We start from the raw sequence: 17803 nt of genomic DNA, 5'->3' as shown, positions 1-17803 counted from the left end.
ATGCCTAAGGATAGGTAATGGGGGTGAGTATGTCTCACGTGCTTTTGAGCAATTATGTGATGAGAGGGGTATTAAGTGTCAGTTGACCACCCCCTACCCCCCCAGAATGGTTTGGTTGAGCATATGAATAGAACCATCCAAGAGCGTGTACACAGTATGCTTAGCCATGTAGGCCTACCACAGAGCTTTTGGGTTGAGGCAGTTAGTACAACCTCCCTCTTATGCACATCTTCGTGTCTTTGGATGTGAGGCATTTTGCCATGTGCCCAGGAACAAGTGAAGTAAACTGGATCCTAAAAGTGTCAAATGCATTTTCCTTGGTTATGGGGATGTTGGTGAGATGAGTTATTGCCTCTGGGATCCGCAGGCGCGGAAAGTCATCCGCAGTCATGATGTAGTCTTCCATGAAGAGAAGATGCATCAATAGCCTAAGAGAGTTGTTGAGATCCGCAGGGTCATATTTCAGGAGGAGGTGAGAGCTCCCTCACAGCCAATTAGACAGCCTACAGCTGCAGCAGATGCTCATGGTTAGGGTGTTGGACAGGCAGCTGGGCAAGTAGCAGAGAGCCTGCCGTGAGACGGTCTACTAGAGACAAACGTCCACTTGATAGATTTCAGCCCTCGATGCATTATGTATTGGTTACAGATGCATGAGAGCCTTTCACTTATGATGAGGCTATGCGCAGGGGTGACAATCACTCCTGGGAGAGGGCTATGCAGTCTGAGATAGACTCCTTGCATAAGAATGACACTTGGGTTTTGGTTTCCTTGCCTATGGGCAAGAAGGCTTTGCCATGCAAGTGGGTGTACAAGCTAAAAAGTACCCTTGGACACCCCAAGCTGACATACAAGGCTGGATTGGTAGCAAAGGGTTTTAAGCAGGAGCATGGTGTGGACTTTGATGAGCTCTTTTCTCGTGTGGTTAAGATGACCACCTTGCGCTTAGTCTTGGCTTTGGTTGCTCAGCTTGACTTGGATTTGTATAAGATGGATATCAATACGGCTTTTTTACATGGGGACTTACATGATGAGATTTATATGGAGCAGCCTAAGGGCTTTGCAGAAACTGGCATGGAGCACCTAGTGTGCAAATTGAAGAAAAGTCTTTATGGCTTGAAGCAGGCACCTAAGAAGTGATATCATAAATTTGATGCCTTTATGCAGTCACAGGGCTACAGCATGAGTGCTATGGATCCGTGTCTTTACATGAAGAAAGCTCGTGATGGTTCTTTATTGATTTTGGTCCTCTATGTGGATGATATACTCATAGCAGGGAAAACTCATGATGAGCTAGATGCTCTTAAGGCTTAGCTCAAGAAGAGCTTTGAGATGAAAGATCTGGGACAGGCCGCTCACATACTTGGTATGCGCATTAGATGCGACTGGCATCAGGGACTCCTCTACTTGTCACAGAGGGAGTACATTCATAAAGTCCTTGAGCGCTTCCGCATACAGGATGTAAAACCTATTGGTTGTCCATTGCCTTCTTATGTGAAGGTATCACAGGCTGATTGTGCACAGACAGATGAGTAGAGGGCCGAGATGGCCAAGATTCCCTATGCATCCGCAGTGGGTCTTCCTGTAACAAATAATGCTCTCAACTTAGAGTCTTTCCCCCTTTATGTACTAAGAGTGTGGATCCAATACTTTGCCATGCCACCCACTCCATAAATGTAAGTGCAACACAAGTGTTCCTCACATTAAAACTATCACACATTGTGTGTTTGAAGTGAGTCACTTTCTACTAGGAATCACCCTATACTAGCCACAAAGTGATACACCTTCCCTCACTCAGAAAGCATCCCACAAGTCATGACACTTCCTCTTTTTCACAAACCATGTTCGTGGCCCTCTCCTTTAGGCATGTTCCAAGCTCCCTTCCATGTTAAGGTCTTGATTGACTATGCAATCGATGTGAAACTCTTGAAATTGAGTTGGTTCCACTAATAATGGTGACCACCTCCAAGTTCCTTAAGTTGATAAGTTGATATGTGCAAATGCACCAATAACCTTGCTTATATGATGACCACCTCCAACAACTTCCTTAAGTTGATATGTGCAAGTGCAATGTATTCTTCGTCTCTCAATTATTGGTAATTGGATGTTTGACCTAGGTTTTATATGGCTCATGGTTTTGTGTCTAAGTGGCATGTGGCATATGGCCGTTTTATACAACTGTGAGATCACTTATCAATTGTAGCAACATGCATTGGCTCCTTATGCATGTATGCATTGATTTAGCACCCCATTTGTGATGTCCACCATTGCATTACAATATTGTATGCAAATTAACATTGAGCGGTCCCTAAGAATAGAATTCAGCTTGAATGCACACACACTTTGCTAGCGTAAACAATTGGTTCTTCAGCTCATTTGGCAAAGCTTAACAATTACTTGTGTGTGGCAATACAGTCTACCCATTTGATGGCTATTTACGACTTAGAGACGACAAGCTTTCTAGTCTCACATTTAGAGATGTTTTCAAGGATGGGAGGTGCGTCTTGATGACTTGGAGTAAGTGGTGCCTTACGATATTTAGAGCAACGCAAAACAAAAACAGAGTTATATTTTATTCACCGTGAAACTTTGAAAGAACTGTGAAGAAAGAAACATGATTACATGCTTTTGCACATGTTTTGCAGACGCGTCTGCATAGCCGTAACCTCCAACTTACAGACAAGGTAAAATCTCCGGGGTACGAATGACCAACAGATTTTGTCCAAACTGCTGTACTTGGAAACCAGTAGGAATTTCTCTTGTCTTGCTAATCAAAAACCACTAGAATTGAATTTTGATGTACTCAGCTTGCATCTGCACAGGCGGTGGTGCTCTTTAACTGGCCCCGAAGCTCTGATTGAAGCAATGGTGGACACTCAGGAAGAAGACTACAATGACTATGATCTGTTTGGGCCAAGCAATGAAGACTACATGAAATGCCAAGCTGCCAGCCCTCTGATGCCTCCTGGTGAGTACTGTTGATTGTAGGTTTATCTTGCATTGGTCTTTCTACCTATTTTAAGCTCTATCTGGTAAATGCCACATTCACTTTTGTAGTCAAATGGCCAAAGCTGGCAATTTGTTGATGTCTTGAGTAAGCCTGTGATAGGCAACTGCAAGGAGTCTAGAATACATGTGCACATCGTTCTATCAAGTTTTACATTGCCTTTTCTGGTAAATAGACACAACTGGCTGTTTGTTGATGTTCTCAGGCAGCATGTTATACATTGCCTTTTGTGGTAAATGGACATAGCTGTCCATTTGTTGATGTCCTGAGAAAGTCTGTGGTAGGCAACGGGAAGGAATGGACAGTATATACATGCACATGGCTTGTGGTGTTTAATTTTCCCATATATCTGGGCTCTGTGCCCAGATTTGGTGGACCATTTGTTTAACTATGATGGTAGGTACAATTTTTTGCAGAGCTTCCGCCTTCCATGTGGCCTACAGGACATTCCAGTTTTAGGGGAAGCTTTGGTCGCCCTGGACGGTTTGCAAGTAACACAGGTAGATATCAAGGAGGCCGTCGTAGTGTGGATGATCGTTTTGTGGCTGAAATGAAGCTTGGAAACAACCTGGAAACTTTGGCTCATACTTGTCCACCCTTTCAAGAGGTATATCTCGTTGCCTCATTGCTTAGGAGCTTTGCTTACATGCCAATGTCTTTACTTGGCTAAGAATCACTCTTGCCAGCTTTTGCTAAAAAGTTGTGGTTTGTGCTTATATCACTACCAAAGTGTGCTAGTTTCAAAAAAAAAAAACACACTGTTTGAGTTAAGGAAACATTGGACACATTTTTGGTGACTCTCCTTGAAATATTCTGGTGCAGCCTTGTGAAATTGCTTGCTTCAGTCGGACAACAGATGGCAGTGTCTATTGTGATGCTCGATGCCTGGTATGCTCTTTTTTTGGCTATCACCTTCATAAATATGCACAAATATGCTTATGATGCATGATGGTTGTTCCTGACTTGCAATTCCAGGCTTACAGTCTGAATTAGTTCATATATGATAGATTATGCACTCAAATTTACTACAGCTTTCTGCTACACTAATGATACCCATCTGCAGGAATATAAGTACGATCATAGTTCAGAAGGCTCTCAATCCCGACATCACATATGAAACCCATTTGCCTACATCATTAGAGATATCTTTACTCTTCCCCGTAAACTATCCAACTAAACCATAACTTCATGAGCTCATGCTCCTACTATGCCCGAGCTGGATCCTTTTTCCATGATTAGATACCATCAACTCCAAGCCACAAACTTTTAATCATCCCACAGTAATTTTATCTTTCCATGTAAATTATAGCCATATTTTAGATGCTTAGTACTTGCAAAAAAAGGAAATCTGACAACTAAATTAGTATTATGGATCATCCCTGTTATACTTTTGTGAGGTGTTTGTTGTTTTTGAGACCTTGACTGCACATTGGAAGAAAGGGGGAATAGATTTGGCAACCCAATACTGAGTAATTGAGCTAAAATTGGGATCTTGATTCATGATGGAATTTGGAGCTGATGTGTGGCATTATCATTGATTCTTCATTGACCAAAAAGTGGTTCATTTTCAAGTGCACACTGAGGGTGTTGTTGGAAAATAGCAATATGTCTCCTCTCACTAATGGTTGAAGGAACCAGAGGTTTTGGGCTGCCATCACCCAGTGTGACTCTCTCTCACCAATAGTCCCATACATGTCAAGTCATTGGGCTCTCACTATGAGAAGCAGCCATGGTGGGCATTAGACATTGCACTCCATATTAGGCACTAGAAGGGATATAATGTCTCAAAGAGATGGTAACGAGACAGTGTATGTGGTGGCCATTTGAAATGAGCTATTGAAGGTAGCTATGTGCAACTCATGGTACTTGCTTTTGAGTTACAGAATCTGTGTGAGAACCAAAACCATCTTTAAATCTTATAAGACCCTGATCACACCTTATGCATTGTGTGCAGTCAATATAGTGGGGACTGTGTAGTTGGTTGGCTGTCTTGTTGAGCAAGTAAAATGAAAGGCCTTAATTTCAGATAAAGTATCATACATTTCAGCCTAATTTAATTCCATAAGAACAGCCTCAAAAAAGAATTATTCAAAGAAAGATATTTAGTTGGTTGTAGGACAAATGCCCAAAAATCTGTCAGAGTGGACAACTGAAGTGGAAGCAATAAAATCAAGGCATGAAAACAACACAATGAATGGTGAACAAGAAAGAACAATGAGCTTAGATAGAACTCATGAACGAGCAATGGAATTCATAATGAAAGCATGAGAACAAAGGACAATAACACTAGGGTAACCAACACTCGGTGACCCGCCACAGTGTCTCTGATCTCTCTGTCCAAGGATGCAACACAATGCCAAAATGATGGAAATAGGAGTGGAAGTCTATATAGTGGATAGTGGTGTTGAGATCGAGAGAATTATGTCGGCCAGTGTGAATGGCTGCCAAATGGTCTAAATGTGGTGCCCATAAAGGCCATGAAATGCACATAAAAGTATAGTTAGATGATAAGAAGGTTGAGATGGCCAAGACTCCATATGCATTTGTAGTAGACAACTTGATGTATGCCATGATAGCCACCCCTAGACTTGGCATAGCATTTGCAGTGAGAGTTATGGCTCATTGTATATAGACACATGGTAAACGACTTTAGGATGCCATGAAGGGTATCATGAGATACCTTAAAGGCATTGTAGACTTGTGCCTTTGCTAGGGCAGCCAAGATACTGGAGTCATGGGTTACACAGACTCTGAATATAGAGGACATGCAGATAGTTGGAAGTCTATCTCTAGCTATGTCTTTATATTTGCTGGAGGTGTTGTTTCTTGGATGTCTAGGATACAAAAATACACTGCCTTGTCTACTATTGAGGCTGAGTACATTTCAGCCATGCAGGCTTGCAAGGAAGCCCTATGGTTAAGCTGCTTGGTTGTAGGCCTTGATATCATAGATATGACTCTTACATTGCATTCGGATTTTGTAAATGCATTCAAGCTGGCATGCAATCTAGTCTTTCATGTGAAGACCAAGCATATTGAGGTCTGTTACCACTTTATCAAAGAGGTGGTTGACGACAAGCAAATAGAGGTTGTCAAGATCTCTATAGATAAGAATTTCGCAGATCTGCTCATTAGAAGTCTTCTAGTAGAATGTTATGCCTTAGGAAGATGATGGGTGCAGGATAAGATGTCTATTCCTCATCCAATTGTATTTATATGTACAAATTATACTTTTACTTTTTTCTTGTTTCCTCCTCACTCAAGCACATTTGTCTTTAAGTGGGAGGTTGTTGGGGGTTAAAGGCTACTTGTGTCTAGTCGCCTATATTTATCTTGTATTTACTGCTCGCACACTTGTATACCATAGGTGGTTGCCACCTATCATTGTCACTTTATTCTTTATTCTTATTATGATAATAGAATAAGGGAAGGTTGGTCACACATTGTGACTATTGGAGTTCCCACATACGGTCTTGTTCTCTCTTCTTGCTCCAATCTCCATAGCTTTTGCCTTCTTCTTCTGCTTGTGCTCTCATTCTTGCTTAACCCTTTCAACTTTCACCAGGACTCCGAGATATTAGTTGGTGCCAAAGGTAAAAGTTGTAATAAGTTATGCATGACATGTACTAGGTGGTACATGGTGTTAGATTTGGGCCTAGACCAATTTATTGGCCACTAATGTTAGTGGTGACATTAGAGACTAGGCATTAATTAATTAATTAATGTTGGTCTCAAGGTCAATAACCGCCCAAGGATACTTGGGAAACAAATTGGTTTATCAATTTAACTATTGGTTGGTTAGATTATGTTTATGGGCACATAAATAATTATTAAATTATTTTTTAAAATTTATATTCTTAAAATTAATTTAATGGGCTAGATAATGGTGGAAATTCAATTTAGAAGGCTGCCACTTGGCAAAACTTTCCCATGTAAGTTTGGGAACGCTGAATTGGGGTTGAAGGGAGAAGGAAATGTCGTTTTTGCATTTTGGAATTGTTGAAAGAGGTGTTGGACTATCGCCACTTGCTGTTCGGGCTATTTCTTAGCCATTGGAGACCATTTTTGGTGAAGGCGACTGCATATTCTCGACTAGATGAAACTATTAGTGAATGCATTTGAGGTTGGAAAATTGGGTTAGCAGCTTAATTTCACCAAATTCTTACAACAAACCTCTGAATTTCTCTCTCTACATTCTCTCTCTTTCTCTAGTCTTTCCTAGCTTTACTTCAAGTTTTATAGCAATCCAACCATTGGAGCTAGAGATTAGGGTATTTCAAGAGAATTAAAAAGGCCGGCTAGCTAGCATTGGATTTGGGGCTAATTTGTTTCCCAAGGAGCATGGGTAAAGGCTAATCCCCTAGCAAATTAGGGGGCAAATTACTTTGAAGGCTTGTTGGTCATTTATGATAGCAAGTAGCACTTGGATTAGTGGAGAAGGTTAGAATCTTGGTTGTACTCAATCCATTTGCAATTGAAGATAATGAAATTCCACAAGGGGTGCTAGTTTTGGGGCCAATATGTTGTCCATTGTCTAAGATTAAAGTGATCAAGTGTGGATTTTAGTTTATGTGATTTATTTACTTGCTGTAATTATTGTTAAATCAAGTTATTACCACCCTTTGTGAGGAGGAAGGTTGGTTTCATGGTTCCATTGTTCGAATACCATCGAATCCCTTGACTTGGTAGGCTTGGGGCACTTGATTGAAGGTCAGAAGTGTTTCTCTAGTGTTGAAATTGTGTTTAGTTGAGCATTTATAGCAAGTATATTCTGTTGCAACGATGATATCAAGTTGTGATGATGCATCTCATTCTGAAAATGCACGTAGTGAAGGAGAAAATGCAATGCTTAATCTTGGAATAGACTTACAACATGGATAGGAAGGAGAAAGCCATAGCTGTAGCCTAAAGATATACCAAAGGTTTGGGATGAGAAGCAAATGGTACTAGTGGGATTGGATACCCAAATGCGAGGCCATCTTGGAAGTGCCAATCCAATGTGTTTTGGACAATTGGGCATACATGCACTGATGGAGCAGCTAGGATACTCTAGTGGTGGCACCGTTTTTCATGCTATGGTGGGTCGGGGACTTCATACGGGAATGTATGGCACAGCTCCTTATGGTATTCAGTGACCAATGCATGGTGTGCAAGGCCCAGTGTATTCGGATATGGCTGATAATATACATAATTCCATATATGGTAGCATTGGCATGATGCTTCAGGCACAAAGTGGCATGTACGGTAATGCATGTGCACCTCCTAGAACCCATTCCATTCTACTGCAAACAAAAGATGAAGAATGAAAATCGGGATTTTACAGATAGTGCTGGTCAGATTATTCAGACCATCGAATAGACTATCAAGAAAGTGTGTCACCATCAAAAGATGACACAATTAAATCAGAAATTCCCACAATCTATCTATAAGTATGCCTCTAAATATGATGCAGACTTTGGCTGTGAAAAATGCAATTGTGATACTTCTTACTACAGAAGTGGCCACAATAACCATAGGCATCGACATTCTTCCCGTTACAAGAAATATTCCAATTCCAGGTCTTACTATAACCAACAAGAATATGGTCACAAGTCTTTCTGACATTTCCGTTGTCATCAACCTGGCAAGTCTTATCATAAAAATGATAAGAATAAATAATTTGAGAAAAAATCCAAAAAGAAAGAACTAAAATGTTTCATTTGTGAAAGTACTTCACATTTGGCTAACAAGTGTCTCAAAAAGGGAAAGGATTAAACTAACTCTACCAAAGTGAATGCACACCAATATAGATATGATTCTTCTGAACACTATTCAGATACAGAAAGTTGCTATTCTTATGATAGTGACAGTAATACAACAGAAGAATCCATAGGATCTACTACATCAACAACTGAATCCTCTAGCAGTAGCACTTCATGGCATATTGCAGATGAATCTACAGAGGAAGACATAGCTTCGGACATAACTGAAGATTTAGATGATGATATCATCCATCCCTCCAGTTTTCATCCAGTAAATGCTCATGACTCACACTTCCCAGGAAAAAAAGATAAGTTTATGGCATCTGCTTCTACAGCTTATTTCAACTCCAAAAATGACTTTTGAGAAAATCAAAAGGCAAGCAGATCAACGAAAGCACATCAGAATGATCTGATTCTGATAATTCATCTACTTCCTCTTTAAAAAACAAAAAATATAAAAACAAAATTAGGCAAGAATTCTTTTTAAATCCTCATGATTTGCCGAAATCTGGTACACTTGGACCAGAGACGAAGGGTCAAGCAAACATGTTTGTGCCCCATAAATTGGAAAGTCTTCACCAACCAAGAATTGCATCCGAGCTCCTCGAGTTATTTGTTCCAATCACTTCAGGAATCCAACAAGTATAGTGACAGGAGAGGCACAAAGATCGAGACAGCAGGTGTTCGTTAGTTGCGGAGAGACAGAGTGAGAGAGAGCAATCGCAGAGAGTGAGCACATTTGTAGGTACAATGACGAGTGTGTATCTCTAGGTTTTTAGATAGATATATATGTGTAAGTACAAGTGCTAAGGGTGCATTCACACCCGAGCACATTTAAAGGCACGAGGGTCTTTATTTCCAACAACCTTCCACCTAAAGGCAATGTGCCTTAAGAGGAGAAAAGAATCAGCTAAGTCTAGGTATGTACAAAGCTGAAATATGTATATCTATCCAACTCCCATCATCTGTCGGCAATGAGCAAACTGCTCTGCTGGAAGACCCTTTGTGAGAAGGTCTGCAAGGTTATCATTTGTATGCACTTTGACAAGCTCAATGCTGTTGCTGTTAAGTACATCTCTAATGAAGTGATACTTCACATGTATGTGCTTTGTCTTTGCATGAAAGACAAGATTCGGTGCTAGCATGATAGCACTCTGACTATCACAATGGAGAACAAGTAACTCTGTGATGCCAAGCTCTCCCACCAGACGTGAAAGCCATAAAACCTCCTTGCATGCCTCAGTGGCAGCCACATACTCTGCCTCTGTAGTAGACAATGCAACACACTTTTGTAGCATGGAGATCCAAGAGACTGCTCCTCTTATGAAAGTTAACACATGCTCAGAAGTGGACTTTTTGCAGTCCGCATGACCAGCATAGTCTGTATCCGTAAAGCCAACAACAGATGCCTTCTGCTTTCCAAAGAAGATGCACAACTCCTTTGTGCCTTTGAGGTATCTCATAACACATTTCACTGCATCCCAATGCTTTTTGCCAGGGGTTGCCATGTATCTGCTAATCACTTTCACTGCAAAGGCAATGTTAGGACGTGTAGCGACCATAGCATACATCAAACTGCCAACAGCTGAAGCATATGGTATCTTAGCCATTTCAGCCTTATCATCATTAGATGTAGGGCTGTCCTTTGCACTGAGTTTCACATATGGAGGCAATGGAACCCCAATTGTTTTCCCTCCCTCCATATTGAAACGTTGCAAAACTTTGGAGATATACTCCTGCTGAGATAGATAGAGTAAGCCTTTAGATCTATCTTTGAGTATTCGCATGCCAAGAATGTGATTTGCATCACCAAGATCCTTCATGTCAAAGCTGCCATGAAGACTTTGCTTCAGTGAGTCCAAGGCATGAATATCCCTGCCAGCAATCAACATGTCATCAACATATGAAACCAAGATAATCAGGTTGCCATCTGCTGCCTTCTTGGTGTACAAGTAGTGATCCGCTTGACTTCTATGAAAGCCTTGGGAGTGCATAAATGTATCAAACTTATGATACCATTCTCTTGGTGCTTGTTTTTCAGCCCATACAAAGTCCTTTTGAGTTTACATACCATCTTCTCTTTCCCTTTTTTCACAAACCCTTCAGGCTGCTGCATATATATGTCTTCATACAGATCACCATGTAACAACGCAGCCTTTACATCCATCTGTATGAGTTCCATATCTTCAATTGCAACCAAGCCCAAAATGGTTCTCAATGTAGTCATCTTGACTACAGGAGAGAAAATCTTATCAAAGTCAATTCCATGCTTCTGCTTGTACCCCTTTGCAACCAATCTTGCTTTGTACTTGGGTGAGGAACCAGAAGTGACTTTCATCTTGTAAACCCATTTGCATGGAAGGGTTTTCTGCCCTTTAGGCAATTGCACCAAGTCCCAAGTGCCATTTTTTTCAAGAGATTCCATCTCTTATAGCATGGCTTTATACCATTTCTTGCTGTCCTGTCTGTCCATTGCTTCCTTGAAGCAAGATGGTTCACCATAGTCTGTCAACATGACATAATCAGCCACATAATTTGCACCAGGAACAAATCTGTCAGGTTGTCTAGTAGCCCTAGACGATCTCCTAACCCAATGGTCATTGTTTGCTGGCTGTTCCTGCAAATTTCCATTTTCAGCATGCTGTCCTGGCATTTCAGCCTGCAAATCAGCATTAACATTTTGCTGTCCTGGCTGTTCCTGCACATGTAATGGCTCATTTTCATGGGCAATAGCCGGCTGATCATTTCCAGTATCATTTCATGCAATTACAGGTCCATTTACTACAGGTATTTGCTGTTGTACAGCGGGCACATTTTGCTGTCCAAAAGGTATTTCTTCCCAGAATACAACCCTATGGACCTCCTCAGTCTTTTCGGGCTGTTTGTGCATGCGATCTTCCCAGAAGATAACGTCATTGCTGCGTACTACTTTCCTTTTCTCGGGATCCCACAATTTATATCCCATTTCACTCTCGTTACCATATCCTAGGAAAATGCATTTATAGGACTTTGGCTCAAGTTTGCTGCGTTTTTCTTTACGGATATGCACAAAATCCTCGCAGCCAAACACTTTCAGATGAGCATATGAACACATATTCCCCACCATTGTCAGAGCGAAGACACTTAAGTGTCTTATCTATTTGATTTTCAGCCAATACCAAGAATTTTTTAAATTTGTCAAGCACTTCATCCTTGCTATGAATAGGGTAAACCCATACCTTCTGTGTAGCATCATCGACAAAGGTGACAAAATACTTTTTTCCCCCTAAAGATAATCATGGCATTTGACATACATCCGAATGTACTAACTCTAGAGGAGAAGATTTCAAAGAAAGAGACTTTTTATGTGACGTCTGTGCATATTTGCCATAAATGCAATGACCACAATGCTCAAAATCAGCATAACGAAGACAAGGCAAGTAACCCAAACGAGAAAGCACTTTCATTCCTGTTTGACTCATGTGTCCCAACCGGCCATGCCACAAAGAAACACTTGGTTGCTCAGTCACGACAACAACATGGTCACGCACACTAGATACATGAAGTGGATACAAAGTATCACTCTTGCAACCTCTGGCAATAATCGTAGATCCCTACAGATATTCCATTTTCAATCACCAAAGGTGGTATGAAAACCATCATTATCTAGCTGCCCTGTGCTAATCAAGCTCTTCTTGAGTTGAGGTAGATGCCATACATGCTGAACTGTAAAGACAGAGCCATGCTGAAACTGTAACTGCACACTGCTAATGCCTGCAATCTCACATGCATAGTTGTCCCTAAGATGTATAACACCATGTCGACCCCCTGTATAGGGAGAAAACCACTCATGATGAGGGGTGACATGAAAGGAAGCACCTGAATCAAGAATCTAGGTATGCATGTCATTATCTGTATCTGCAAGTAAAGCATGTGCACCAAAGTGTGAAGAGACAAAGAGTACATCACTCCCACTGTCACTATCATGAGTGACTACATTCACCTCTTCAATTTTTACACTGCTCTTCTTAGGTTGACTGCCCTTCTTCTCTTCCTTGCTATCATTTGTTTTCTTGCATTTTCCTTTCTCTTTCTTCCATTTGTAGCAGTCACGTTTAAAGTGACCCTTCTTTCCACAATGATGGCATTCGACATCTTTGCCACGTGATTTACTGTGTCCCTTGCCATCATATTTGCCCTTTTGCTGTGATCTGCCCCTAGTATGGAAAGCACTGGAAGACTTACTGGATGCATTGTTCTGTCGATTCATCTCTTCCATAAGTAGAGCACTCTCTACATCAGCATACAAAAGGATTACGTTAGAATTGCTCATAGCAGTCTTGAATGTATCCCAACTCTCTGGTAGAGTGCAAAGCAAGAAAGTAGCCTTAAATTCCTCATCAATCATGAACTTCAAGGCAACCTGCTGGCTGAAAATGGAGTTAGACTCACTCAAGTGAGTAGACATTGCTGTACCTTCTTTCATACACAAATCCATAAGCTTTTTCAGCCAATACACTTTGCTTGCAGCACTCTTCTGTGCATACAGTTCTTCCAGCCTAGTCCATATAGTATATGCAGAATCCAAACGTTCAATGTTGAACAACAAGGCATCAGAAATCGATAGCTCTATGGTTGAGCATGCAAGCTCATTCAACTCATCCCAATCATCCTGATCCATGTCCGCGGGCTTTGCCCCTTTGGTTTTGATCAGCTTTGCCTGCTTCTTTTGTAACAGGATATTGTAGCACTGCTTTTGCCAAACTGCAAAATTGTGTGCGCTTTCAAGCTTCTTTATGTGCATTAGATTACTGCTGTCATTGCTGCCAGCCATGATTTTCAGCCCAATTGTGACAAAAAAAACCAGTAAATGTAGGCCCAAATTGTCACCCGAGTGACCAAGGTATAAACAAGTACCAATCAGCAATAAATGACCACGCAGAAGTACAGATTTCAGATCTGTAATTAAATTTTCAGAAGCGCTAAACCAAGTGCTACAGCATTATCCAATTGATTACAGCTGTTCCAAGGGCATGCCCATCACATTACATGAGAAATCCCAAAATTTCAGCTGCAATTTTTGTTTTACATGTACCCACGGACATAAAATTTGACACGAACAATCAAAAGCCCGAAAATTTTGTGCTCAAAGCATCAAACACACATCTGCATTTCCTATGTCATGCATAGGACTGTCCAATTGTGCCAAAATAAAGCAATTTCAGCAAAACCCCCAAATTTTACCAAGTGTTGATGTCCAACTTGTGTGGAATTCAACCTGTATGTACATAAAATGACCAAATGTTACACGAATTTTGTCCAAACTACAAAAGCCCCAAATTGCATGGGGTCCAATGTGCATCAATGTCAAGAAATTGGATAAATTTCAACCCAATTTGTTCATGTACGTGAAAAGCCCTAAATGTCAGGGACAATGTCACAAATTCTTACAATTTTTGAGACAAATTTACTTGTCATGCATCAAATTTTCCAAATTTGGGAAAAGCCCCAAATTTCTGGGCCAAATGTTGAGAAATTTCACTTAGATGAGAAAAATTTCAACAATTTTGGCGAAATCCCCAATTCAAATGCGCACAATGTCTGCAGTTTCGACGCAAATGCCTCAATTTTTCATGAACATTGCTAAGTCTCTGGCGAAGCCCCAACTTTCTGGGCCAAAATTGCACAGGTCTGAGACTTTGAGCTTGTGCGCGCGAAACCTCGTCAAGAAGGGGTAGAATCTGAATTTCTCTTTGAAAAAAAAAGGAAAAAATTGGAATATGACAGGGTCGGTTGACCCATGCCAACGTCAGGCGTCACGTCGCCTACCCAGGCGCCGTCTCATTGGTCGCGCGCCCACCCACTAGTCCACGACGTAGTCCCGTTGGTTGGACTTGTCAGCGTCCGCCCGCTGGTCCCACCCAATCCAAGCTCGTCAGCTGCTCCCGCTGTTGCCTGGTCTCTAGCCTATCGCCTATCGCGTGTTGACTATGCTTGCAGCCCGTCACGCCTGCTACTACCCGTTCGCGTGCTCCTCAACAGTCCACAAGATTGTTACACGAGACTCTGCGTGTCGCCTGCACCTCTCAACAGCTTGAGTGAGCCATTGGCTCTGATACCAGTTTGTAGGAATCGATTAGGCACGAAGATCGAGGTAGACTATCGTATGCACAGTGAGAGATAGAGAGCGCGAAAGAGCAGAGTAGAGAGTGAACACGTTTTTCGGTACAATGACGAGTGTACCACTTTAGGTTATATATATATATATATATATATATATATATATATATATATATATATATATATATATATATATATATATATATATATATATATATATGAAAGTACAATGTGCTAAGGGTGTGTTCACACCCGTGCACATATAAAAGGGACGATGGCCCTTTATTCCCAACAGCAGGCCCAAAATTGTCACCCAAGTGACCAAGTTCAAACAAGTACCAACCAGCAATAAATAACCACGTAGAAGCACAGATTTCAGATCTGTAATTAAATTTTCAGAAGCACCAAACCATGTGCTACAGCATTCCACAACAACTGATTACAGCTGTTCCAAGGGCATATGCATCACATTACATGAGAAATTCCAAATTTTAGTTGCAAAATCTGTTATACATGTACCCATGGGCATAAAATTTGACACGCATGGTCAAAAGCCCCAAAATTTTTTGTGCTCAAAGCATCAACCGCACATCTACATTTTCTCTGTCATGCATAGAACAGACCAATTTTGCCAAAATAGAGCAATTTCAGCAAAAACCCCAAATTTTACCAAGTATTGATGTCCAAATTGCATGGAATTGAACCTGCATGTACATAAAATGACCAAATGTTGCATAGATTTTGCCAAAATTGCAAAAGCCCTAAATTGCATGGGGTCCAATGTGCATCAATGTCGAGAAATTGTGTAAATTTCAGCCAATTTGTGCATGTACATGAAAAGCCCTATATGTCGGGGACAAAGTGTCACAAAATTCTTGCAATTTGGAGACAAATGATCTTGCTCTTCATCATAATCTCCAATTCCGGGAAAAGCCTTAAATTTTCGAGCCAAAATATGCACAAATTCGAATTCTGTGCTTATGCGCGAACCCTCGTCAGGCCAAGGGAAAATTCAAGAAGAATTTTAAATAAAAAAACTTTGTGACCCTGTTGACCTTGGGATGGGTCGTGTGACCTACTAGCGTCACGTCTCCTACCCGACCGCCATCTCGTGACGCCACGCGTTGGTGCCTGGTCGCTGGCGTGGTGTGTTTGATGCATGCGTGCCTTGTCATTGCCAAGTCATTGTCGCCATTTGACGTCTGCTGTCCTCGTTTGGCGCCTGTAGCCCCATCCTCGTCTGATGCCTGCTGTCCCTGTCTGGTGCCTACAGCCCCGTCCCTGTCTGACGTCGTTTGTTGTTTGTCGTCAACTCGTTCAATGCCTTGCTGCCATCTCGTTAGCTGCCTGAACCTGTTGATTGGTGCTGCCCGCTGGTCCTGTCCGCTTGAACCTTTGGCAATCTATACCTGCCTGATGCCACACGTTGCCTAGTCACCACACTGGTCACCCTCTGCGCACGTGCCTTCTGCCTTAGGCCGACACACAGGTCGTCAAGAATGCTGGTCTTGTCAGATCTCGGGAAGCGCACAGATGCTGATGGCTCTGATACTAGTTTGTAGTGACGGGAGAGGCATGAAGATTGAGACAGCAGGTGTTCATTAGTCGCGGAGAGAGAGAGAGAGAGTGAGAGAGAGCAATCGTAGAGAGTGAGCACGTTGGTCGGACGAGTGTGTACCTCTAGGTTTTTAGATAGATATATGTGTGTAAGTACAAGTACTATGGGTGTGTTCACACCTGAGCACATTTAAAGGCACGAGGGCCTTTATTCCCAACAGCAAGCTGGTAATGATATGACAAATGCTTTCTTGTTAATGCAACAAGAACTTCGCTATCTATGCAAGGTCTACAAAAGGATACTGGTAAGCCAAAAAGAAATAGCTCAAGGAACTATAGTTGTTCTCCAAGAGCTTCATACTTCTTCTATGAATACTCCAGGAATCCCGGTTAACCAAGTAAGGCTAACCCAATCCAGAGTTCACAAGGTTAATGCTCTTGATACAGGTGGACCTATACCTATGGTCTGTGTACAGTTAAAAAATATGCCACAGTTCTCACTATTTGTTGATGCATTATTGGATACAGACTCAAGTTTGACAATAGCCCCTTATGAGCTATTTCTAAAAAATTGTATAAAGATCACTACTCCAATCATAGTGGAGCTCTTCAATAACAAAAAAATCACACTAATACATGTAACACAGGCATACTTACATCTTGGAGCAATAAAAGTCCCTATAGAAATATAGCTCATGCGTCAAATGAAGTATGACCTTCTGATTGGTATAGATATTTTACAGCACTTGGTGTTGTATACATTTTGGTTCGACCATTTTATAGTTTCCCATAAAGGGAAAAATGCGGACTTGTCTCTTTTACCAAAGATAGGTAGAACAATCTACTCTATCTTAGAATCAAATGCCCCGTCAAAAGAAGTTTCTAGAGCTCAATGGATCAAAGCTGAAATCCAGAAAAAAGAAAAAGAAATCCAGCAAATACAGGATCACTTGAAGACATTCACGCATGAAGACCCTCTAGTCTTCAGGGAGAAGAGAGACAAATATGCTATCTCATTATCTATCTAACCAAATGCAACATCGACTAAAGCAGTGCACTCAGGAATGAAGGCTGAGGATTTAGAACTATGCAGGGAAGAAATACAATCTCTTATGGAAAAAGGAATGACAGAGTCGACAAACTCGCCATGGGCTTGTTAGGCATTTTACGTCAACAAACATTCAGAGCAGAAGAGAGGTAAAAAAAGGGATGGTGATCAATTATAAACCACTAAATAAGCATGGCCACCCTATTTCCCCGAGACTAAAGAAGGCAAATATCTTTAGCAAATTTGATCTAAAATCTGGTTTTTGGCAATTACCTATCAAGGCCGAAGACAGATATAAAACAACCTTTTGTGTGCCACAAGGGCATTACCAATGGATTGTCCTATCCTTTGGGA

At 41.3% G+C, this 17803-nt stretch overlaps 1 protein-coding gene across 3 annotated transcripts in view; it reads left to right on the top strand.

Annotated features, from left to right (window-relative positions):
• The first annotated feature begins 2526 nt into the window (after positions 1 to 2526).
• LOC148020914 (NAD-capped RNA hydrolase DXO1-like) overlaps positions 2527 to 17803 on the top strand; it is a 66913-nt gene continuing 51636 nt past the window's right edge. Inside the window, exons 1-4 of one of the 3 annotated variants that reach the window (XM_087698725.1) lie at positions 2527 to 2681; positions 2820 to 2965; positions 3421 to 3611; positions 3827 to 3892. In XM_087698725.1, coding sequence (XP_087554851.1) covers positions 2620 to 2681; positions 2820 to 2965; positions 3421 to 3611; positions 3827 to 3892 — 465 coding nt within the window. In that variant the 5' untranslated portion in view covers positions 2527 to 2619. Of the gene's footprint in view, positions 2696 to 2819; positions 2966 to 3404; positions 3612 to 3826; positions 3893 to 17803 lie in introns of those variants that run through there. The other 2 variants (XM_087698727.1, XM_087698728.1) reach the window with 2 other exon arrangements.

The sequence above is a fragment of the Lygodium microphyllum genome, chromosome 18 (assembly GCF_053477565.2).
Source record: "Lygodium microphyllum isolate KBCC chromosome 18, Lygodium_microphyllum_v1.1.10, whole genome shotgun sequence".
NCBI classification, from domain to species: Eukaryota; Viridiplantae; Streptophyta; class Polypodiopsida; order Schizaeales; family Lygodiaceae; genus Lygodium; species Lygodium microphyllum.
The sequence above is the reverse complement of the archived record's forward strand: the minus strand, read 5'-3'. Positions and strand labels throughout refer to the sequence as shown.